The sequence below is a fragment of the Mustela lutreola genome, chromosome 11, assembly GCF_030435805.1.
Source record: "Mustela lutreola isolate mMusLut2 chromosome 11, mMusLut2.pri, whole genome shotgun sequence".
Classification (NCBI taxonomy): Eukaryota; Metazoa; Chordata; class Mammalia; order Carnivora; family Mustelidae; genus Mustela; species Mustela lutreola.
In genome coordinates, this window is record NC_081300.1 from 40,661,928 (window position 1) to 40,686,564 (window position 24,637).

The window sequence follows — 24,637 nt, forward strand, 5'->3', positions numbered from 1 at the left end:
ACCACTGTCCTCTTCTGTTGGATGAAAATTCCTCTTTTCTTTAACCATTCGCTGCATGATACAACTTGAAATTTTGTCTCTGACTAGGAGTTTCTGATCATTTCCTGCAAAAGCATTGCTCTTTCATGCTTCTTCAGTTTTGATTATACAGTTCTTGGGAGACTGTCTTTCCCCTGGACTCTTCTTTCTGGTTAACTCCCATTCTTTTAAGAGCCACTTAAAACTACTTCCTTCCTTGCAACACACAAGATCTAGTAACCTTGCCTTCTTATCTGCCACGCTGAATGACTTTCTTCTCGACCCATGGCATTTGTTCATAGCTGTATGTTATCATGCCCTGTTGTAATATCTTTCTGTTTCTCTTATTACACTGTGAGTAGAGGTCAGCCCTCTCTGCTGAAAACCTAAGAAAGCACCAGTGAGGATAGAAAAGTCATGTTGACTATTGGTTGATAAAGTTGGGATGTTGGTCATACTTGGACCAGCTCTTCCTACTTCTTCCTTTTTTTAAGATTTTATTTATTTATTTAACAGATTGAGAGAGAGAGAGAGAGAGAGAGAGAGAGAGCGCTAAGCAGGAAGAATGGCAGGCAGAGGGAAAGGGAGAAGCAGGCTTTCCACAGAGCAGAAAGTCCAACATGGGACTTGATCCCAGGACCCTGGATTCATGACCTGAGCCAAAGGCAGATGTTTAACCAACTGATGCATCCAGGCTTTTCCTCCCAATGCATTTTGGTCAGTTCTCCTGCACCTCTCTCCTTTCAGGTGTTCTTCGTCTTCCTTCTACTTATGGAATCCCTTTCTACCTTTCATGTCTCCACTTATGGGATAGACTCATCTCTCCTCTGAACCTCAGTTTCATTTATAGTTAGCAAGACATCATTAATTGGCCTCTCCTTGTTTTAATGTACTTTTTCAGTTTGTCCGAACTCAGGACCCTTGTCTTATGCTATGCTTGTGTTCCTCACTGGTCACCTTACTAGGTCACCTTACTAACAAATTTGACTAACTAGTATGCACTGATGGTTTGGCTTTCTGGTTATCTTATTCTGCACCAAAAGTCCTTCCTCTGAATGCTGGGAACACTTCAATTCTATACCAATACTTAGCATGTGTTTATATGTTTGTTGTTCCATTTTCTCTTTGATACATACACATTTTGTCTGCTTAGCAACATTGTAAGCATTTTTAGGGCATAATTGTTCTTCCCTATGAGCCACAGAAAAGATACTTAATAAATAATGAATTTATTTTACACTCATACTATCTGAGAACCTGCTAAAATATTGGGTCTGAATCCAAACTCTGTGAATGGAATCTGGGAGTTCTTAAACTCTGCATTTTCTAGACTAATTATTCAATGGCAGGGGACTCATCTGTTACCAGTTGATTGCAGAAGCATTTATAATGCAATAATAATTTGAGCCCAGTGGCTAATTGAGGCTAATTCTTAGAGGGAGTGTGCTTTAAAGGGTGTAGTTTCTTTTGTTTAATGTTACTCACTCTTAATCCACTTATACTAAGAAAACCACAGTTAGCATAAATCTAAAGTATAGAGGTGTATTTTTAATGCAGTGTAGTCTAAAAATAGTCATGGGCTACTACTATCTCTTTCTCCATATGTAACTATTTATATATTCTACACTAAATCTGTAAGACAAAAATATACTTTATTAATAAAAATAGAAATGTAGATGTTTAAGCAAAGATTTCTTTCCATTCTATATTTTGTCTTTGTTTTATGACACAACTAATAATATTAAAGATTTTCCCAATATTTGCCATTTCTTTTAACTGAAATTCACTAAGAGGTTTACGGAATTTAACACTGCTCCTTCTGCTCTAGGTTGGTTAATTATGATTCCTTTGTGCCCCATCAGACAGTTTATTGTAGCCGTGTCATTTAGCACTTTTCTTTGAGCAAATCCTGATCTAGCGTGTGGTACATAATAGGCATCAGTACAGCTAGTTGAGTCAATCACTCTCTCCTCTTCTATGTTTTCTCATGTCTTGTCTCTTTTTCTTTGCTGGTCTTTCCACCTTTAATTCATTTTTTAAAAATCTAATTCATTTTTAATAGTTTTGTCAAGCATATAATTTTAAAATTATAAACTTGGGTATTTTCCATATATATATATATATATATATATATATATATATATATATATATTTCACAACTACAGTCTTTAAATTTGTGCCAAAGAATTTTAAAATCCTAAGTATTGTGGTTTTGTTTCAAAATATTGGTATGTATACAATTATTTCATTTAAAGAAGACTAGACTTATAGAATGCTTTACATACCATTTTAAAATATTACAACTCAACTATGCCATCAAGATATCTTCATTTTCTAGTATCTATTTTCTAGTACAATAGGCGAACAGGGCATTTGCCAGGCTACCCATGAGCCAATGTAAGTTGCAGCCTGCTTCTCCTCTGTGACCTGGTACTTCCTATGATTCTCTTCCTAGACTTAGGTTCTCTCTCTCTTTTTCTCTCTCCATATGTAATATATAAAGTATGGTATAATATATCATAAACTAAACTATATATATAGTTTAAATATTTAAATTCATATGTGTGTGTGTGTATATATATATATGTATATATATATATATATATATAAAATGTTACAACATCAGAAAAAATTAAAACAATTCAAAGCATGACTATTCCTCTTAATCCCAGGCAGAAGAAGAAAAAAAAAAAAGAAAAGAAAGAAAGAAAAGAAAATCATCAGAAGTTATTCACGGATTCCACTGCCTGGGCTGCCCCAGTATTCTGTCTTCATTGTTCATGGTATGAATCTTTCTACCCCACTGTCCACTAAGATGAATATCCACCTGCCTCACCAGACCAGAATAGTCCATAGGACAGAGTGATGCAGCAACATTCTCCAGAAGTCAAATTATTTGGTGTAAAATAATACCACCAAGGCTTCAGCAAAACATGCCATAATTGTGCTCTCCTTTCAGAATAGTGGTAAAATAGCAAGACGCTCAGTCTAACAGGCTTGGCTCCATTAAGGTTAACACCAAGCTTTCTCACTGTACCTGAGCCCTCTATCCTGTTTTCGAGAAACACAGCGCACACATGCACACACATCTTCAAAGTAAAGGCAGAAACTCTCCAAAACATTCTAGTTCAAAATCACATAGGAAAACTTTTCCCAAAGGGCAGCATGATTTACAAAATGTTTCGCTATCCACATAATAAAGGTGTTTTGTCTGATCACGCAGAGTACTCTGTTTCCCATTCTCATCTTTCTAATTATCTTTGGAATGCCGGAAATAGCAGCGTTTCATAGCAACCCAGGAAAAGACCAGCAATCGAATTCCTCATCTTCTCCTTAGACTCATGAAGCAGCAGAGAACCAATGAGATGACAGTCTGTTCAATTAACCTTAGGTAAGAACAAATTCTCAGGGGCGTTTCATGAAACAGGATACAGGATCTGATCAATGGCATTCATTTTTGTTGTATGGAAATCAAGCTGCAAGAACCATGGGGAATAGGTTTTCTTTTCAGTTTAATAACAAGTAAATTAGGAATGGTTCCTTGGAGTAGGTGTCACATTTCCTATAGAAATGACTATATTTACATTGCAATCTAGCCTACAAATCAACTGATAAAGCTCTCCGTGGGTTTTATGGTTGTTACATCAGAAAATAGTAATAGTTTCCTAGGGAATATTAGCATTTCAAAGACTTAAAAGGCAAAAAAAATTTTTAATAAGTGTTATTATTTTAAAGATTTTATTTATTTATTTATCTGAAAGGGAGAGGATGAGAGAGAGAAAGAGAGAGACTTAGATGGGGAAGGGGCAGAGGGAGAAGCAGACTCCCCGCTCAGCAGGGAGCCTGATGCAGGACTCAATCCCATGGGACTCCAGGATCATGACCTGAGCCAAAGGCAGTCACCCAACCAACTGAGCCACTCAGGTGCCCCAAGGAAAAAATATTTTTGTACTGCCATGAAATTCAATCACAAATATATAAAAGGCTAAAAACTAAAAATGTAACAATCTTCTTATTTCAAAGAAACAATACCATTGAAGACAGTTTTAATTATTAACTTGTTTGGTTTACTTCAACTGTGCCAATTTCCTTATAATTGCCAATATATGCCAACGTATTCAAATATTATGAAAAAATGCAGTGACTTAGCAGTTGTGAAAAGGGCTCAACATCATGATCAGACAAATAATTCAGATTCAAATTGTCTTACTTATGAATATGGGATTTTTAATGAACTGTTAATATTCGATTCTTGCTAGGATCCTTGCTGTTTCTGTTCATTTTCAGTGAGAATGTACATCAGAACACTGTTTTTGGATTATAAGTTGGTTTTATATACCAAGAGCTATTAAATTTCATATCTTTTCACCTAGAATGTCTAAATGAAGGACTTTATCTCAAGAAATGATCCTAAATCCAGAAAAGGCTTTTGCTTTCAGGATAGCATTTGTTTGTTTTTAAGGACAAAACAGGAACTACTTTATTGCTTGATGATACTTGATGAGTTTAGACTGAATGACATTAATGATAGGAGAGGAATCTCAGGATCTAGGAATCGCTTCCAGAGACTGGTCACTTTTCTGTTCCTAGAATTGCTGCTTTTCTTCTCTTAGATCTCCTGTTGAGTCTGTAGGTGTTCAGAATGGTTTGATAACTATCAAGCTGAGTTCCTGGGACCAGACAAAATTTAGGTCTCCTACTCCTCCATCATCTTGCTCCTTCCCCAGTATGGTTTTTATAATAATAAAAAATTTGGAAAAACTGGAAGTACTCAATTTTAAGGACTGATTAAATCAATTGTAGTGCACTTATTTAAAGGAATTTAATACTGTTTAATACATGTCTATATAGGACTTGCCACGGTATGGGACAAATGTTTGTTCTATAAAAATTATTAAGGGGAAATGTATGCTACAGAATTAAATTGGTAGCACAGTATAACAATGTTTAAAATTCTATACACAGAAACTAGACTAGAAGATATGTACTGGAAGATTACATTTAGATTATGGTTGAAGTTTTCCCCCTAATTTTCCATCTTAACAAAGTTTAGGTCATGAGCATCTATTCTTATCCATAAAAATAAAAATTTAATAACATTATTTTATTTACTTATTTATTTATTTGACAGTGAGAAACATAGCAAGAGAGGGAGCACAAACAGAGAGAGTGGGAGAGGAAGAGGCAGGCTCCCCACTGAGCAGGGAGTCAGACCTGGAATCATGACCTGAGCCAAAGGCAGACACCCAACGATTGAGCCACCTGGGTACTCCACATTATTTTTAATATGTAAGGTAAATAATTGACAGTAAGATTCCATGTATCATAGAAAAAAAAAACACATTTTTCCAAACATTTAATTTTGAAGACCAGCAAAGAAAATAAAAATTGGAGGAAATTTCAAGAAGTGAATAAAAGTCTAAAATATTCATTATGTGCATTTGACCAGGATTTTAATACTAACTATATCGTATGAAGTACTTTAACTAGTTTTCAAAATACTAATAGATTTTTAGGTCCATGAGGGCAGAGATCATGTTTTCTTCAGCTTTCTGTCATCAGCACCATAGGTAGTGCTTAGAGTATAGACACTGTTAATGAATGATTTGGTGCATAACTGGTATGACTAAAATGACAAATAAAGAAATGATCAGTTTGGAGGATATTTGCCTGCCAAACTATTAATCTTCCTTTTTCTGTTGATAGCCTGTGGTTGTTTTGCGCAATGCACTCTCTGCCACTTTTTGCCTATGTGATCCAGTCTGGCCCTTGACTTTAAATTTATGGACAAAATTTGGCTAGTGGAATTATGTGTTGTCCAAGCTACTGGAATCAAGATATGCTTTTTCAACTATGGATTACCAAGACGGTAGAATATAATCTTAGAGCTTCTGGTGGCTATCTTTGCCTCCGCACTGAGGAAACTGAACAACAATGAAACCAACAGGAACAAAGAGCCAAGAGATGGAGAAAATCAACAGCGTGGTAAGATCATTTGACAACTTGGCTCAAGCTATGCCTGAATTCAAGATATCCCTGGACTTTCCAATCACATGACTTAACAAATCCTTTTATCCCCAACTACTATGTTTTCTTTTGTTTCTCTTAAGCCAATTTGAATTAGGCATGAGTGCTGAATAGAGTTCTAAATCATACAGAGATGTTATGCTGATCTTTCTTTTCATAGGTTTGCCAACAGTTTTTTATAATGGGAAGTGGTCATTTTTTAAGGTAAAATTAATCCGTCCTATATGCAAGCAACCTCAAGAAATCATTCCTAATAATTAATCAGTACTTATGAATTACTTCTAATTTTCAATAACCTTTTGCCCAGATAAAGGACCTTTGATTCCAATGGAATTGAAGGGGCTTTCCACTGTGGTACATTGAATTTATGGGATCTAATGTGTCTTTTATAGCAAAAAAAAAAAAAGCACTTTTATTCCTTTGTTCATACACTTCTACCTTCCCATATTAAGATCATACGCCCTCATTTATCCCTGTAGTTTGTTATCTTGGGTCATACATATTTAACAGAAAGTGTCTTATTATGGGTTCATCAATGTACATAGATTCCTACCAGTCCAGAGTCTTTTAAAATAAATTGGGTCACGTGACAGAGAGAATAATTCTATCAGTACATGGCCATTTTGAGGCCTTGAATTTATTCAAAGATAACACTGTCTACAAGTTGGCTGTGCATAAATATTTCTGAAGAAATTTGTCACTAAACAATGAATCTTGGAACACTGAAAAAAATAAAATTAAATTAAGGTTAAACAACAAAACAAAACATGGGGCACCTGAGTGGCTCAGTCATTGAGTGTCTGCCTTTGGCTCAGGTCATGTTCACAGGTTCCTGGGATCGAGCCCTGCATCAGGCTCCCTGCTCTGTGAGCCTGCTTCTCTCTCTCCCTCTGCCTGCTACTCCCCCTGCTGTACTCTCTCTCTCTCTCTCTCTCTCTGTGTCAAATAAATAAATAAAATCTTAAAAAAAAAAAAGTAAGAAAAGAAAGAAATTTGTCACTATTTCCTGAAGACACTTTCTTGAAAATTCATAAGAAGGCATATTTTCTCAACATGTCTTAAGCTAAAAACTAAAGAACTATAAAGGCCACATGGGTTTTTAGATTTAAATCTTTCTCTGTATGATCATAAATCAGTGGTGGAAATCAGGTTATGTGATACTGACATATTGAAAAATTTTTTTCTTCTACAAGATTCTGCATTTAGAATATAATCATTGTCTAGTCTTAATTTCTAAGTGGCTAAGTTATTTAATATTTGCTACAGTCTTCTTTACCCTATATTTTGAACTAGAAAGAAAACTATATTTGTACTTTCCTTCAGAAAGTTGTACTTTTTAAAAATTTTAGTAAGATGTCTGTCTTCCTTTTTTCTGTATATGGTGTTTATCTTCTAGCAGAGGTGAGAGTCCTATATATGCACCCTTAAATATTTGTTCAATGAATGCATCTGTTTGTGCATCTTTAGGTAGCTTTTACACAAGAGACCTTGGATTTACAATAATTTTGTGTTTGTTTTCCTGGAAGCGTAGTTGCTTTGACGTTTTATTGCACACTTAGGCAATTATATGGTATAAAACATTAACACTTGCTATGAGCCAGATACTGTTCAAAATGCTTTCTATGTATTATGACATTTATCCTCATACTAACCTATAAATTAGCAGCTATTGTTATCCCATTTTATAGATGAAGAGTCTGAGGTGCAGAGGGGTTAAGTAACTTGCCTAATGGCATATTGGTAGTGAGGAGTAAAGCCAGGAGTTGAAGGCCAGGTAATCTAGGTTCAGAGTCTAAGCCCTTAATCTGAAGAATCCAAGCTGCTAACCACTGTACTTCACCATCAGTCACTCAGCTATGCTGGTAATTTAGACATAGATTAGAACAAAATACAACTAACATACACACACACAAAAAAGAACTTTTTCCGAATAACCTATAATATTATAACTATATTTAGATATACCTATATGTAAATATACACCTGACCAGGCAGAAGCATACACAGAATTACACTTGGATCTGTACATGTATGGTCAGATAATTATTCCTATTTCTATATTTCCATTCTTTTCTTTTTTCCCAAAGCATCAAATATGAAGATATCCAATTAAAGTGACTTTATTTTCTGAACAAATTCCAGTGCAGACACAGGATGTATTTATTGGTAGCTATACCTTCGGCAATAAAACACTACCAGATATCTTGAGTTCTAGTTCCCTGGTCTTTTATTTTGCAAATCTTCCCAGCCTCTATGTGCAAAGAGGCAGTTATATTCCTATGTCTGCATTTATATGCAGGAAAGGCATTGCTCCCACTGTTGAATAACCAAAAGAAAATCTTTCACCCTTCCTTTCTCAGCAGCACAGATATTGCGCTGTGCCTTTACTTTTCAGTTAAACACGAGGTCAAAATGTCAGTAGCAAGAGCAGGAAGAGTAATTTCCTGTAAAAGGATGTGTAACGTAAATGGTTTAACAACCATTTTACTTGACCATAGAATGACTCTCACAAAAGAGGCCAGATGCTCACAGTTTTCCAAACGATGGACTGCTAGAAAGAGGCATTAGGTTATAACGGCTTCTGAATACATTTTAAGTATTAATAACTATTAATAAATATAATAAGTATTAATAAGCCCAATCTGGCTTATTCAGCAAGGCTGAATGCTTACACACCTGATCACTTTCTTTCCCTTTGAAAGATTTTATTTATTTATTTGTCAGAGAGAGAGCGTGCCCACAAGCAGGGGGAGCGGCAGGCAGAGGGAGAGGGACACAAGACTCAAATCATAGGACCCTGAGATCACGACCTGAGCCTCAGGCAGATGCTTACCTGACTGAGCCCCTCAGACATCCCACGCCTTATCACCTTCTGCTCCTTTTCAACATACGCGTCTGTATTTATCATTGAAATAAGAGGGCAGTGAAAAAGTAGCATTTTAGTGACAGTCAGGCCTGGTTCTAATGTGGACTTCTCCATCGTCTGTGGGTCAGCTAGCAAAAGATGATCACATCCTTTCTAGTGGTTTCATCATCTCCAAGGAGCCCTTGCTGGGCTGTTTGGGAGGAATCACTGAAATGCCTACCATGGTTCCTGATTTTTAGCAGTGGCTCAGGAAATAGGAATTTTAGTTCCTTCTCTGTAGGCCAAATGAAATAATTACCATTTGAAAATATTTACCCTCTTTTTCTAATGTCCCTCATTGCTGATGGGTGCCATTGATACTGGACTCGCTGAGTCGTGGCAGGAAACACAATGCTTTAGACCTCTTTGCAAGCATCATTAGTGTTTAAGAAACTGAACTGCTTGGAATATGGTACTTTTAGGCTAGGAAAGCCCACATGTGAGGTACCAGTAATTAGGATGAATGGCGTGATTTGAAAGAGAGCTGGTCTCAGATCGTAGTTCTCAAATAAGGACACTGAAAAAAATGAAAAATGAAAAAAATTCATTGCGTCACAAGTAGCAAAAAGAATGCCATAAAAAATGATATCCCAGCTGTTTCTTCATTCTCTTATGAGGTCTCTACACACTGTGCACCTAGAAGACCAGACCCTGGGGGACAGCCGATGACGGGGTGTAGACACAGCGAGGTTGCCGCTGTGACCACAGCACCAGCTCTCCCTCCCATGGAGCCGCTGCGGAACACCTGTGGCAGACAACACACCTAAACGCCTCGATGGGGAGATAACGTCTGATGGCTGTGATTGCACAGGCCTATGGCCCCGGATTTGCCAAAACTGCAGCTGAGGCGGTATCACTTCCTTGTACGGAGCTGGTGCACCATTTCTCTTTGCACCCAGGGGCAAGACAGGTTAATAAGGCCAAGAAGGAGTGGAGGACGTGGGAGTGGGTAATAACCGGGGAGCATCAACCTGGGGGGAAGGAGGAGGGCTGAGGATGGAGGGTGTTCCCTCTTGCTTCTGCCTGTGTGTCAAGTGGCAGGAGAAATTTTGAAAGCTGTAAGGAGGAGCTAGTGACTGGGTTTGGGGGTGTTTCGTACCCCACCCTCCCCACTTGTAGGAAAACCTCTTCACATTCAGAGGTAATTGAATTGGAAGGAGGAGGACTGGCCTGGAAATAGGAGGAAAGCAATTCTCCGACTGCTCCTTCTGTCTTTTATCGCTTTGCCTCCTGACTCTCCTCCAAACCCAGCTCAGCTGCGCCAAGGTGGCCGCAGCGTGCCCCGCACACGTGCCAGCCATTGGGAATCTGCTTAAGCCCAGGGTGGCATCCCAAGCTGCCCTGCTATCCAGCCACCAGTCCTGACCATTGGGACCACTTCTGATGGCTGCAGCCTCTGCTGCCCCAGGGAGCATCTTCTGTAAGCAGCTCCTTTTCTGTCTCCTGGTGAGTAACAACCAAAGGATTAGGGAATTCAAGCGTGTCACTACGTGCTTCCTCCCTCCAGTTTGGGCTTGAAAGAGAGTAGGGGTAGCAGTGGAAGTCCAAGAAGATAGACTGGGAAAACAAAAACAAAGCTGAGGCAAATTCAAGGGAGAGTTGAGAGACCCGTGACCTGAGATGGCTGGTATTTTGTTTACTCTTAACGTGCCCACTGCCTGGATGTTAGAGTTTTTCAAGGGATTCCCCGGTTCAGTCTTGCTGTGGTGTTTTCCCAAGGAGTCGTGGAATGAATTCATTCCTCGGGCACATGGCCCAGACGTTCTGAGGTTTGCTTTTGCGAGGAGTCATTAAATAAGCTGTCGATATTTTACATGCTTAGTTCCACTCAGCTGCAAAAAGAGGAAAGGGAGTCTGGGTGAAGGTGCAGTTATCCAGAACTTTCATTGTACCCACCAGGAGCTAAGAGACGAGCAGAACTCCTAGTCTGAGCAAGGGGTTTAACCTGAGAAAAATAATAAAAAAGAAATTCAATTATGTGACCATCATTGAAAAAATTCTATTAAGTTGGCTTCCACTTGGGTTTTTTAGAGCTTTGTACGTGTGTACTCAGGTGCTGTTTTTCTTTGGTGGGGATGAGGGAGAAGGGTACTGGTCCCATATCTCCATATGGCATTTCTGAGCCGTGAATTTCCTTTCTTTCCCGCTCCATTTTGGCAAAATCCTTTAGCTTCAAAGTATATTTTAAGAATTTAAAGATTTCACTGTATGGGGGTAAACATTTTCCCCATATAAATATGTGATGCAGGGTTGATGGTCAAATTCTCATTCTGTAACTCCCTGGGGAGTGGGAGGCAGACAACAACCTCAGAGATCACCTTAAATTAAGTATTGGGTAAAATGCGGTGAAAGATTTCTGTGGGATTCATCCAGACTACTTTTGCTTCTGGTCTCTGCTGTGTCCAGTCTCCTTTGGTTCATCCCTTGCCCATCCATCCTTAACCCCCATAATAGCTAAAAGGGTGTCTGACTCCAGCTCCCTCAAATCATTAAGCTGTTAATTTAACTTGAAGATGGGAATAGTACTTCTGGAAACTTCCATTGGCTCTGCCTACAGAGCCAGAAGCAAAGAAGTGGGGGTCTTAGGGCAGAAAGGAAAGATCTGTATCGGAGTTGGGAATGTGACTATATACTATGAGAATAATGTGTGTGTGTGTATGTAGGTTAAATATATGTATCTATACACACACATATATATACACAGAGACTTGTGCATATGTATACATATTTTGTCAATTACAAAGTGCTCTTTCCACATCATATATTTAGATCATTACTAATAGAATTCTTTATGATAAGAAAGTTCTTGGGATATAATTTAGTTTTTTCTTTGGCCTTAGGAAAAACTATATTAAAAAGTCAAATAAGCATGTCTTATGTTTTTAAAAAGTGGTTATTTAAATTAAACTGAATGTAATTCCATCAAATTCATTCTGCAACCATTTGTTAAATACCTACCATGTGCTGAATACTGGGTTTCTAACAGAGAACAAGACAGGTGTGGTTTTCCCCTTTCCGAGCTTATAAGCCGATAGAACAGAGGCCTGGAAACAGAAAGAGCATTGTATGACTGTATGATTAGATTTATGTGACATTCCAGGAAGGGAAATATGGGGATGTTGTGAAAACATATAACAGGGAGGCTTAAAATAAATAAGTAAATATAATTAATTAATTAATTAAAGTGATTACCAATTTATTTTTCAAATTCCAGTTTTTGGTGTTTTCTGCACAACAGAGCTTTTGTAAAATTACAAACTATTTAAATAGACTGACAAAATACAGCCAATGCAATTGAATTGAGTTGGAAATGAACTACACACTCTGAGTATGGACAATAATGCATTCCTCTTTCTTTCTCTCAAATAATACATCCCATAAAACTACAAATATTTTCTCCGAAAAATTAATCATAAAATTGACCTGTTTCTGGGAAATCTAGATCTATGCTATGTTATATTTAAGTAACAAAAAATCATTCATTTTGATAAACAGAAAGCAAGCAAATAGGTACAAAATGCCAAAAAAAAAAAAAAAAGAAGCAAATTGTGTTTTAAACCTGTCAGCACTTTTAAACCAATAATTTTTTTTTCCTCAGATAGTCTATCTTCTTTCCTTTAACTACCTAGCTTTCTAAAACAATAGCTATGCCTTGAATTTAGTTACGGATCTTTACTCTGTTGAAGGCTACTTTCTATATCTTGAATTATATATTTTTTAGACAAGTTCTTTGATTCAAGACCATTTAGACTTTCCAGGTTATGCCAATCAGTTCCAGGAGCAATATGAGATGAGAGAAGTTTTGTGGGTGTTGTTCTTTATGAGGTTAAAAAAACTTGTCATGGTTTCTAGCCTTAATCAACTATAACCTCAAATTGTGTGGGGGTATGGAAATGAAGATTTGTGTACAAATGTGTGATCATTAAATTCCAGAGTTAAGTACTTTCTTCATGCTAAGAAATCAGTGTGGCACTTATGAATGGACTTAGAGATGACAATCTCTATGTAAAATCAATTGTTTGTAACCCATTTTTAGAAAATAATACGATATGATTTGGGTTCTAAGAACTTCTGTTTATTTTAATTTCTCATTAATACTAAATGACTGTGGTGCCCCTAAAGCCACTTCCTTTGCTTTTCCCTTTTAAAATGAATATGGGTAGTGTTTTGGTAGTGGTTAGAAACAATTAAAGTACCACGTTAGTTGTATACTGGGTGGCTCAGTGAGTTAAGACCCCGCCTTTGGCTCAGGTCATGGTCTCAGGGTCCTGGGATCAAGCCCCGCATCAGGCTCTCTGCTCTGCAGGGAGCCTGTTTCCCCCCTCTCTCTGCATTTCTCTCTGTCTACTTGTGATCTCTCTCTCTCTCTCTCTCTGTTAAATAAATAAGTATAATATTTTTAAAAATAAAATAAAATGAACATGGGAGCCCCTGATTGGGGCAATCTGTTGAGGATTGCTCTTTTGGTTTGGGCTGGGGTCCTGATCAGGTTCATGGCATTGGGCATCAGACTTGGAGTCTGCTTGAGACTGTCTCTCCCTCTCCTCTGTCCCTCCCCATCCCTACCTTCTCTCTCCCTAGAATGAAATAAATAAATCTTTAAAATAAAATGAATATGAATAATATGGAAGGACTAGAAGATAAATTTGTTTCTGAAATTGACTTTTTTTTATCAATAAGACAACTGTAACGTGGAAGTCTGTGATCAAATATAATTCCTGATTTTTTTCTTTTTTTCTTTTTTTGAGGTTTTAATATTATCTTGTGATGCTTGTCAGAAAATTTCTCTTCAAGTTCCTTCTCATCTTCAGGCTGAAACACTTGTAGGCAAAGGTGAGAAACAGCATTAAGAATTTCATAGTTTTAACTGCTACATTTAGCTTCAGGCTGCTCTTGTAAAGTTTGGGATAAAGCCCTGTAATAGCTACTTGGCATTAAAATCCAACATAAAATGAAAGATGGACTACTTGTGTTTTGGTAGTGGTTAGAAACAATTAAAGTACCACGTTAGTTGTATACTTTTCTTGCCAGAAAAATTAGCAAACATCAAAGGGCTAAATGAGTTTAGTTCAGATGAATGAAGGCATGAAAACCAGAGGCATATTTTAATTCATATCAACTAATCTGTTGCCAAAATTCCAAAGCCAATGCTCTTTAATTGATTAGATATAAAACAGTTGTGTTAAAATTTAAATGCCCCCCAATAATATTTGTGCTTGAGGTTGACTATAATGAACAAGTCCCCCCACAAGAATTTGTGTGATTTGTTACACAGAATAGCTTGTGAAAGTCAAATAAAATTTCACTATCACAGCCATTCTTCAAACATAGGTTGGTTGCTCTGAGTCCAAGGGTCAAATTCCTTTCATGAGGATTTTCTTTGGCCTTAAGTTTACACCTTGAATACAAAAGTGGTATCTTTTCCAAGGCAGACATCATTTTGGCCTGTGCTTTGAAATTCTAAATTAATCCATTGCCTTAAATCTTCTAAAAGTTTGTAAAAGAGATACAACCTATACTCTATGGACATATAGCAAATATGCTAAATATGTTAAACATGAATCTGTAAAGGAAACATTTTGATAACAACCTTATTATATACCAAGTATTACTGAAGTATAGACTGGTTTTCTTTCTTTTTTGCAAGACAGCTTTAGTTATCAAAGATGGTTGAAGACCTGTTTCAAATTTGAGACCATACCAGTAACACTACATATAAAATGATAAATTTGTATGTATATGTACAAACCCATAAGCAGGAGTTAGAGTGGAAACAATAAATCCAGGGACAGTAACAAAATATTTTATAGCTCTTCACAAATTAATTTATGGTGAAAATAATGGAAACTATGACTCCATTTATTTAATTAAATTATTTAATTTACATGGCCCCTCAATTTTATAATAATAGGTACTCAACAACCTCCAAGCGTCACCTCCCTCTTTCTGCTTCTCACGGACTACTGTCAGTTGTCATTCCTGTAAAACTTGTTCTATTCCTGTTTTATTTTACAAATTGCTGCCAATGTCTTCCCTGCAGTGAATCTGAAGGAATGTTTCCCATCCACCACTCTAATCCTGACCAGCGACCCTGACTTCAGGATTCTAGAAGATGGCTCCATTTACACAACACGTGACCTCATTTTGTCTTCTGAAAGGAAGAGCTTTTCCATTTTTCCTTCAGATGGCCAGAGCCAGGGACAGAAAAAGATAGAAATTGTACTGGATGTGAAAGGAAAGAAGGTATACGCTCTGCTTACAAAAGGCCTTCATTTCATAGACTTCCTTCCCTGCCAAAATCAAGGTTTCTGAATGCTTACTTGTGTGTTTATTCCCCTTCTAACTAACCTGTGCAAAGACTAGACTGTTTCAAGGAGTGGTAGAGCTGTCTACAAAGTGGTGCAAAAATGAACAGCTCTGCAGCCAGGGAGCAAGGTCAGAATATCAAAGGTTTCAGATAGTGCTTTGAGGTGTGGCAATTAGCACAACCAACCTAAGGAACAAGCAAGGGTGGGTCTAAAACTCAGTGAAAACTGAGTCAGGTTTGAGGTGTGGGACTCCACCCTGAGTGGCTTTCTCCCAAGTGACTGTGGGTTTCAGTCACTTTAAAGAGGTTGTCTACAGCTTACTCCCACCATAATAGAAAATGCCATGGGGGTCCCTCTCTTCAGGGAATGACATGTAGCCAGTCGACAGGACTGGTTGGAATGCCCAGGCTCCAGGCTCATTCATGTTCTTGCCGTGAGTGGTAGTGATCAAGAGTTGGGAAGGGAGAGATTGCTGAAATTCACAGAAATCTCACTTTAAGCAAAGTCTGCACCCTGAAGTAAGTCTTGTGGAATAACTTATGAATAAGTAATTTAATTTGTGAGAGACTTCCCAGCTATATTCCTTTTGATTATAATAGTTCTTTACCAAATTTAGAATGTGCTTGCATTTTAACATGCATAACACATATTACAAATTTAGAAGGAATGTTATAAAACATTGTTTCATATTTTCATATTATAGTTTCCACATCACATAAAATAAAATATACTTGAACAAACACTGACCTCTGTCTTTGCATAGTTCTATAAACACTGTAGCCAGTATTTTGGCAAATATCGGTTGTACCACACCAAGTGGAATAAAATCAGTTTTTAGATATTTGTTAACGGATAATCTCTGTTTAGGAGGTTAATACTTCTGGAGATGGCATCTTTCAGCAACGCCCTACAAATCTCTGGTTGATTAACTGGTTAAACAGAATGAAACTGGTACTGTGTGTGTGTGTGTGTGTGTATCTTAATAAAAAACAGAAAGAGTTTGGGTATTACCTGTGATATTATTATGTGCAACCCCTACTTATTTTCTTCACATTGGTGTACATGTGAAAATCACAGTTCCTGATGAGAGGCTGGGCTCTATTTCTTCATCTCTCATCACATGCAGCTTCCCAAGAAGAGGCACACCAGAGACACAGTTCTCAAACGCAGCAAGAGACGATGGGCCCCTATTCCCTGTTCGCTGATGGAGAACTCATTAGGTCCATTTCCACAACATGTTCAGCAGGTACATTTGACTTTATATAGTATAGCTTGTTTACTTTTAAAACTTTCAGGGCTTTTACCTGTTTGTACTAATAAGGATCACCCATTCACCAGAACTTAAAAAAATAAAAAAATCAGTGTATTTTGTCACTTTCCTCCAGAAATCCTATTCCGCATTTACAAACAAGTTTCATATTTTGAGTTTCTGATGCTTTTAAATCTATATCCAGATTCTCCTGAATAGTCCACCAGACTTCACTCTTCTTTGCTCAGAGGACATGCCTATAGATTTTGCATAATTCAATTGTCCCCTCAATTCACACTTACCCTCACAAAAAAAGACTGGTATTTTTGTTTACCAAAAAGGAGATGTCACTGCCAGCTACCTGGAGTGTATTAATAGGCCAGCTTTGAAATTAGGTCTTAATGGTGGGTGGGAGGTTGTGTTATTTTTAATTTTTTAAATCAGAAAAGTTTCCACTTCAAATAACTCAAAACCACTGAAATTGTTACTATATTTTACATAGGAATAAGGATTAAGTGACTAGAAATTGTGAAGGTATGTTTAACTCCAAGATTTTCCATAAATATGCAGAGAATTCAAAAAAATTTAGGATCATATAGATGATCCAGTTTGTGGCTTTGCACGTTGCTGAGTATGAATAAGAGCTTGAAAAATATGGGATGATGCATAAAGAAACAGGGGAAGGAAAGAATAGGTGAATAGAAAAGAGAGTAAGTGATAATAGTTAAAGCATCACAACAGATCAGGTTGAAGGTATTACCGTAGCATATTTGTTATTTTACTATATTGTCACTTATGTTACAGGTCCAGTCTGATGCTGCACAGAACTATACCATCTTTTACTCCATAAGTGGACCAGGAGTGGACAAAGAGCCCTTCAATTTGTTCTACATAGATAAGGACACAGGGGACATCTTTTGTACGCGAAGCATAGATCGTGAGCAGTATGAACAGTTTCCAGTAAGATTATTGGATTATTGAGAATTATTTTTTCAGTTACAGTTTCTGTAATTTTAAAGCATAGTTTTTTTTTTTTTAATCTTATTTATTTGACAGAGAGCGAGAGAGAGATCACAAGTAGGCAGAGAGGCAGGCAGAGAGAGGGGGATGCAGGCTCACCGCTGAGCAGAAAGCCAGATGTGGGGCTTGATCCCAGGACCCTGAGATCATGACCTGAGCCGAAGGCAGAGGCTTAATCCACTGAGCCACCCAGGCACCCCCAGTTTCTGTAATTTTAATACAGCTTATTTACATATTAGAAAAATTAATCATTTGATTTAGTATTTTAAATATCATTATAGTATGATGTAAACTTAACATTTCTATTAGCACAATTGGTGAAGAAAGATAATGGATATCATAAGGGGAGAAAAGCTCTATAAAATAAAATGACAGATTTTAAAGCACAGGCTTTGATTTGTAGAACCCTGGGACAACAGTGGTGAATTTTCTTGAGTTTGTATTTCCCTATAACAGGTTCAATTATTCTCCACCTGACTGTACATTATAAATCACATGAGAACTTTTTCAAAAATACTGATGCTTAGGTCATTTCCCAGAAATTCTGGTTTAATTGTTCTGGGATGGGCCCCAGCAACTGAAAATTTGAAGTCACCCAACATAATTCTAAACATATCATAAAACTGAGGTTCACTGCTTTTACCTCTTGAATAATATTGTGCTTCTTTTCTTTTTTTCCCTCTGACTGTCCTTCAGCCATGAGAGCCTTGGATATCATTTTATTTCTTTAGTAATCCAGAATAAGTTACCAATTTCTCTTATTTTATCTAATTTGACCCAAAGTAAAATTCAGCTCTTCAGAAAATTAAATCCTTTCTTTTTTCTGTTTCAAACTTCACATATCTCCTCAGTGTTCTGAGGTCTAACCTGACATACAGAAGAAATTCACAGTGAGTTTTAGGGAGATGGTGAGTTAAATTATTTAAGTGCTTGGATTCTTGAATTAGAAGTGAGTGTAATTGAAGGACTCTTTGTTAAATGAGTCCATAGAAAGGAAAGTTATCTCATACTTGGGTAGTCCAGAAATTAACATCTTAGCAGATATCCAAAAGATAAGCAGGGGGGCAACTGGGTGGCTTAGTTGTTAAGCGCCTGCCTTCAGCTAGGGTCATGATCCCAACGTCCTGGGTTCGAGCCCCAAATCAGGCTCCCTGCTCAGCCGGAAGTCTGCTTCTCTCTCTCCCACTCCATCTGCTTCTGTTCCCTCTCTCTCTCTGTCAAATAAATAAATAAAAATATTTAAAAAAAAGAAGAAGAAAAAGAAAAAGAAAAGATAAGCAGGAACTGGTAGCCACACAAAGGCAGCTATGAAAGAAGTGAATGACGAGGGATGGGGGGGGGGGGCGGGTGGAGACTCTGTCCTAAGGATGTCAAAGCACTGGATAAGGTGGTGAAATTTTTAGAACATAAATGTCCCACTTTAGGGATTTCGTAATTAAATTAAATGTTTGGATTAGAATGACATATTGTCCTTATAATTTTATGCTCCCACCTAAATTCTCTGAATAAACATACTTTATTCATAATAATATCAAATTATTAATTTGAGAAATAGAAATAGCTTACAGGGGCACTTGGGTGGCTCAGTTGGTTGGGCTTCTGTCTTCAGCTTGGATCATGATCCCAAGCTCTTGGGATCATGCCCCACATCAGGCTCCCTGCTCAATGGGGAGCCCGCTTCTCCCTCTCCCACTCCCCCCTCCCACTCCCCCTGTTTGTGCACCCTCTCTCTCTTTGTCAAATAAATCTTAAAAGGAAAAAAAAATAGCTTACATAGATTCTAATAGGAGAGGTATGCTAAGCATCATTGCAAGCATTTTGATCTATCAAGAAACCATATAAAGTTGAAAAATATATAGATATAGGTATGTGTGCATGTGAATATGTAAATTCTCTGACCTCCCCCTTTTTAAATATTTTATTTATTTGTCAGAAAGAAAGGTGGGGAGAGCACAAGCAGGGGGAGCGGCAGGTAGAGGGAGCAGCAGACTCCCTTCTGAGCAAAGAGCCTGATGCAGGACTCAATCCCAGGCCCCTGGGATCATGACCTGAGCTGAAGGTGGATGCTTAATCAGCTGAGCCACCCAGTCCCTCTGCCCCTTTTATAGATCCATTATAAGGAGAAAAGATCCAACACTAGTAGTCGCTCCTAAGGAGAAATAATAAGCTGCCTGCTCTGTATGCTGCAATGTACATTTCACTTCTTATTCTGCTGATAACACCCTGTTTTTGAATTTTTGAAGTCTTCAGCTGCTTCTCACTGGATTGTTGACAGAGAACAGAAAGAGAGAATAGTTTTATTTATAAAAAGGGGGTGGTTCTGGGCACCTGGCTGGCTCAGTGGGTTAAGCCTCTGCCTTCAGCTTAGGTCATGATCTAAGGATCCCAGGGTCCTGGGATCGAGTCCCACATTGGGCTCTCTGCTCAGCGGGGAGCCTGCTTCCTCTGTCTCTGTCTCTCTCTCTCTCTGCCTGCCCCTCTGCCTACTTGTGATCTCTCTCTGTCAAATAAATAAATAAAATCTTTAAAAAAAAAAGGGGGGGGGTGTGGTGGTTCCTGGCTGGCACAGTCAGTTAAGCGACTGACTCAGGGTGGTGATCTCAGGATCATGAGACCGTGCCCACCTGGGGCTCTGTGCTCTGCACAGAATTGGCTTAAGATTCTCTCTCCCTCTCCTTCTGTCCTTCACCCCTGTGCTGTCTATCCCTAAAATACATAGTAAGTAAATCTTTAAAAAAAAAAAAATAAGTTACATTGGTGTGCCAGGCTGGCTCAAGTTGGTAGAGCATGTGACTCTTGATCTTAGGATTGTGAGTTCAAGCCCAATGTTGGATGTAGAGATTACTTTTTTTAAAAAGTTACTTTCTTACTTTTTAACATCTTTTAAAGGACAAAAGAAATAAAACGGTTTGGAATTTATTAATGTTGGGCTTCTGGATAATTTTTATTTCAGAATTACCCATGTTTCTCTAGTTCCCATTAAATCATAGTGAAGATTGAACTGATATTAAGAAATACCTCTTTCAAATTAGTAAGATTTGTAAAGGGAAGTATAACAGCCAGATATAAACATGATGAAACATGAAATCACTTGAGGCAATGCACAATGGTAGCCTTCTCTGTCAACATAGAGGTGTAAATTAAAATAATACATCTTTGTTTTTGTATCAAATTGATTTCACTTACTAGCTTTACATTGGAAAGCTTATTACTCTGGAAATTAGTAGATCTTCACTATCTGCCACTTTTTCTTTTAGGCTTGGACGACTCACAATCTTCAAGAATCTGTTTCCTTTTCTGCCTTACAGGCTACTAATAGTTGTCTTATCTACCTCAGAGCTGTTGCAAACATTAAATACACAAATTAAATATTGGTAAAATCAGTATGAAAACCAAACAGCTCTTTAAAAAAAAATTAAAAATAATACAAGTGCTCTAGGATTTTGTCCTCAAAAACAGGATTTTGATGGGATTTCCCAATTTTTTGCATTTATCTAACCTATATAAATGTTATGCATTACTCAATTATTGTTACCTGAAATAATTTGATTTCATTAATTATTGGCACAGGTTGCCACGGGTCTAATTCAATACACATTCTCATTGTGCTCCTACTCTCCCTCTTGCCCCATGTTAGATTGTTTGATCTTGGCTTGTAAGTATTTTTCTGGATGAATCACATCATTATTGCAGTTTCAAGAGTTTGTCTTAAACCATTAAATACATCCAATCTTTCAGGGATGTGTATAAGTCCATTTTATCAAGTCTTTTCAAAGAATTCTTGTATAAGTAGAGGATTTTCTTCAATAATTCCAGGCTATTCTATGAAAGAAAGCAGTTACAAACATGTTTCTCTTTGAGTGTTGAGGAGAATCTGTATCTTTGTAAATACACAGGGAAAATTTTTCAGGTTAGTCCCTTTCCCAGAGCCTTGTTATCTTGCAACATACATTTCTTTTTCAGCCACACAGGCGCACCCATTGTCTTTAAATGTATGTTGCTAATCACATTCTGCACCCACTCAGCTTTGGTGCCACTGCTCTCCTCCTACCTTTGCCCTGTCTACACTAGCTATCTTTCTTTACAAGGTCAAACTCGGGCTCCCACTCCTGTTGGCAACTGTTTCCATCTTCCCAAAGAAAGAAAGAGAAAAAGAAAAGAAAAGAAAAGGAAAAAAGGAAAAGAAAAGAAAAGACAACTCAGCAAATTGTAGTGGAAAAGGGCTAAAAGAAATGAGATTCTTCAAGCTACAGAAGAATTCAAGGGAGAAACAATATCCTAAAAATGCACAAGAAGTTTAAATAATACTCTTCTAACTCAGCTAAAAATATGACTAATTTTAAAGTATAATGTTCTATATACTTCTTATTGCAATATTCAAGTGTATGATTATTGCTTTAGTATAAAAGAATGTGAACACTACTGTAAAACCAGTACTATTATTGAGTTCACCTCAATGACTAAATAAGAAAGTATTTAAATTAGTTTCTCTATTACAGGGACATAAATAGATTCTCCTAGGGAGAATGAATCTATGGAAGGTGAGATAATGATATTAACTTGTGGTTAAAGATCAGGAAACACTATTATGTCAAACTACAAGTGATTGTATGGTGGGAACTAGATGATCTTCATTTCTGATAAAGAGAAGCACTAGTAAGAAGTTGTGTAAATTACAGCAGGATGGACTTAAGTTAGAGAGGGAGATATTTTAATGCCAATGTGAAGAAGTAGAAGAATTCATTACAAGTGATTCTGTGAAGAATGTTTATGATACATTTTTGCAAAGGGCCATTTTTTTTCTAAGATTTTATTTATTTATTTGACAGAGAGAGATCACAGGCAGGCAGAGAGGCAGGCAGAGAGAGAGAGGAAGGGAAGCAGACTCCCTGCAGAGCAGAGAGCCCGATGCGGGGCTCGAGCCCAGGACCCCGGAATCACGACCTGAGCTAAAAGCAGAGGCTTTAGCCCCCTGAGCCACCCAGGTGCCCCACGAAGGGCCAATCTAAAGGGAAGTTTGTCTTTCTGAAAAGGAAAGATGGATGGAATTGAGTGGAAAAATCTATTTATTGAAGAATTACCTACTCAGGCACTGTGTTGGGTGCTTTGGTATGTCATAGGCTTCATCCCTTAGGACAATTGTCATCTTATAGAGACATAAGATAATTTTGTAGTTTTCTGTAGCTAAAAATCTCAAATGGCAGCAGCTTAAACAAAATCTGAGGGGAAAGGAAGAGATGGATAGGAAGGCCGAATAGTGTGACATCCGGACAGGACGGTGGTGAAGAAAACCACGGTGCTGCTGGTGGGGATGGTGAGCTGGAACACTGCTGTATTTCCACTCTGCATTCAGAATTTATTGGGAATAAGATCTAGTGATCAGACTGGTGGAAATCAAAGTATGAGTTTTATAACTGACAAAGTCCACCTGGGGGTTGTTTGGGGAAACGCAAATAAGGGAACAGAAAGAACATGATCATTTCAATACCATCCATCCCAGAGACTGGAGCGGAAGCTTCTTCCTTCCAGATAAACTGTGAAGATGTAATGTTGCCTTTTAACAGGAGCCGGGATTCTGTGGTTACTTTGGTAGATGAAACAGAGATCACTGAAGAATCTAGTTAGGTAATATCAGGATTACAATTGTGCTTTGTGGAAATGACTCTGACTCTTGAGTGCTGCAGATATTGGACAAGGTCAGTTAGGAAAATTGCAGGAAAGTTTGTAGGATAACATGTAGAATACATTTGGAGTCTCATGAGAATGATGGCATTAGGAATAAAAGAGAGATAACGAGTGGCAGAGACACAGAAATGCCAGCATCTCTAGAACTTGGCAACTGACAGATAAGGCTAATGAAGGACAAGGAGGAGGGAGATACCTGGAATTTTAACCCTGGTTCATTTTGGAAGATGGTTACAGTAGGAAAATCAGGAAGATTGACTGGAGAATAACTGACCGGTGAATAATTGACCTGTGAATAATTAATACAGAATCCACCTTGGGCATGTTTATTTGGTCCTGTCAGTAAAGAAAATCTGTTTAACTCAAACACTATTTATTGAACACTTATAATGCATAAGCCACATAAGAAGAGTACAGAAATAAACTGATGGTCTTTGAAAGAAAAGGACATTAAGTCCTGGCCTTTGGAACCAGCATATACCATTTTGAGATGGCTTTGGAACCTATATACGATTTTATTGGCACTTTTTTTTTACACAAGAAATATGTGTATGATAGAAAAATGAGAACATGCAGGTAACCAGAGAAAAGAATTGATAATTGAATCTCTGAAGATCATTGATATCTATTTATACATGTAGGCAAATCCATAAATAAATGGAATCCTATTTTTTAAATCTCTAATAAAATACTTTTTATTAGCATAACTGGGGGAAATTTATATACAATCTAACAAGCGGAAGGGTATGCGGTTAATTCAGAGAACAGAGTAATTCCATTTAGCTGGAATGCACAGTCCTTGGCGGGAGAATCACATGAACGCTGCACAAGGTTTGAAGCCATATGGCAGCATTGTCTGTGCTAGTGTATCTTCCATCGCCCAAGTTCTTAGTTACATATTCTTTCATGGATGGCTTTTTAAACCTTATGTCTTTTCCCAACTTCTAGACTTAATTTTGTGCACAATGTGTCATTTGCAAACAAGCTGACGGTGCTTGTTTCCCCTTCAGCTCTACGCCTATGCCACAACAGCAGACGGTTATGCCCCGGAGTACCCGCTCCCCTTGCTGTTCAAAGTTGAAGACGATAATGATAACGCTCCCTATTTTGAAAACAAAGTGACTATCTTCAGTGTGCCTGAAAATTGTAGAACTGGTAAGTTCACCTCTCAGGAAAAAACTGGATTTTTGCTTTGATTAAAATCCCCAGTAATGTTGTAAAACAATTATGCAAAAGCATTTAACAATGCTGGAGTGTCAAAGATATTCTATATAAAACCTTGTAATCTTTGAAGATCATAAATTCTTCAAAGGCAAACCTTTTTGTGCTTATTTTTGCTCTGTGTAAGTACAAGGCAGCTAATATGGGAAGTTACCAACTTTGTTAGATTAATCCATGATGCATATGTGTGTGTTACAGACAAAT

The 24,637-nt window shown here is 37.5% G+C and overlaps 1 protein-coding gene across 1 annotated transcript in view; it reads left to right on the forward strand.

Annotated features, from left to right (window-relative positions):
- Window positions 1–24,637, forward strand: part of DSC1 (desmocollin 1) — a 245,197-nt gene that overhangs the window by 202,822 nt on the left and 17,738 nt on the right. The window contains exons 3-12 of the mRNA XM_059138997.1: window positions 2,691–2,801; window positions 3,242–3,409; window positions 5,150–5,312; window positions 5,725–6,003; window positions 9,568–10,396; window positions 13,699–13,783; window positions 14,991–15,193; window positions 16,385–16,504; window positions 17,312–17,467; window positions 24,223–24,367. Of these exons, the coding sequence (XP_058994980.1) occupies window positions 10,334–10,396; window positions 13,699–13,783; window positions 14,991–15,193; window positions 16,385–16,504; window positions 17,312–17,467; window positions 24,223–24,367 (772 nt within the window). The 5' untranslated portion in view covers window positions 2,691–2,801; window positions 3,242–3,409; window positions 5,150–5,312; window positions 5,725–6,003; window positions 9,568–10,333. The remainder of the gene's footprint in view (window positions 1–2,690; window positions 2,802–3,241; window positions 3,410–5,149; window positions 5,313–5,724; window positions 6,004–9,567; window positions 10,397–13,698; window positions 13,784–14,990; window positions 15,194–16,384; window positions 16,505–17,311; window positions 17,468–24,222; window positions 24,368–24,637) is intronic.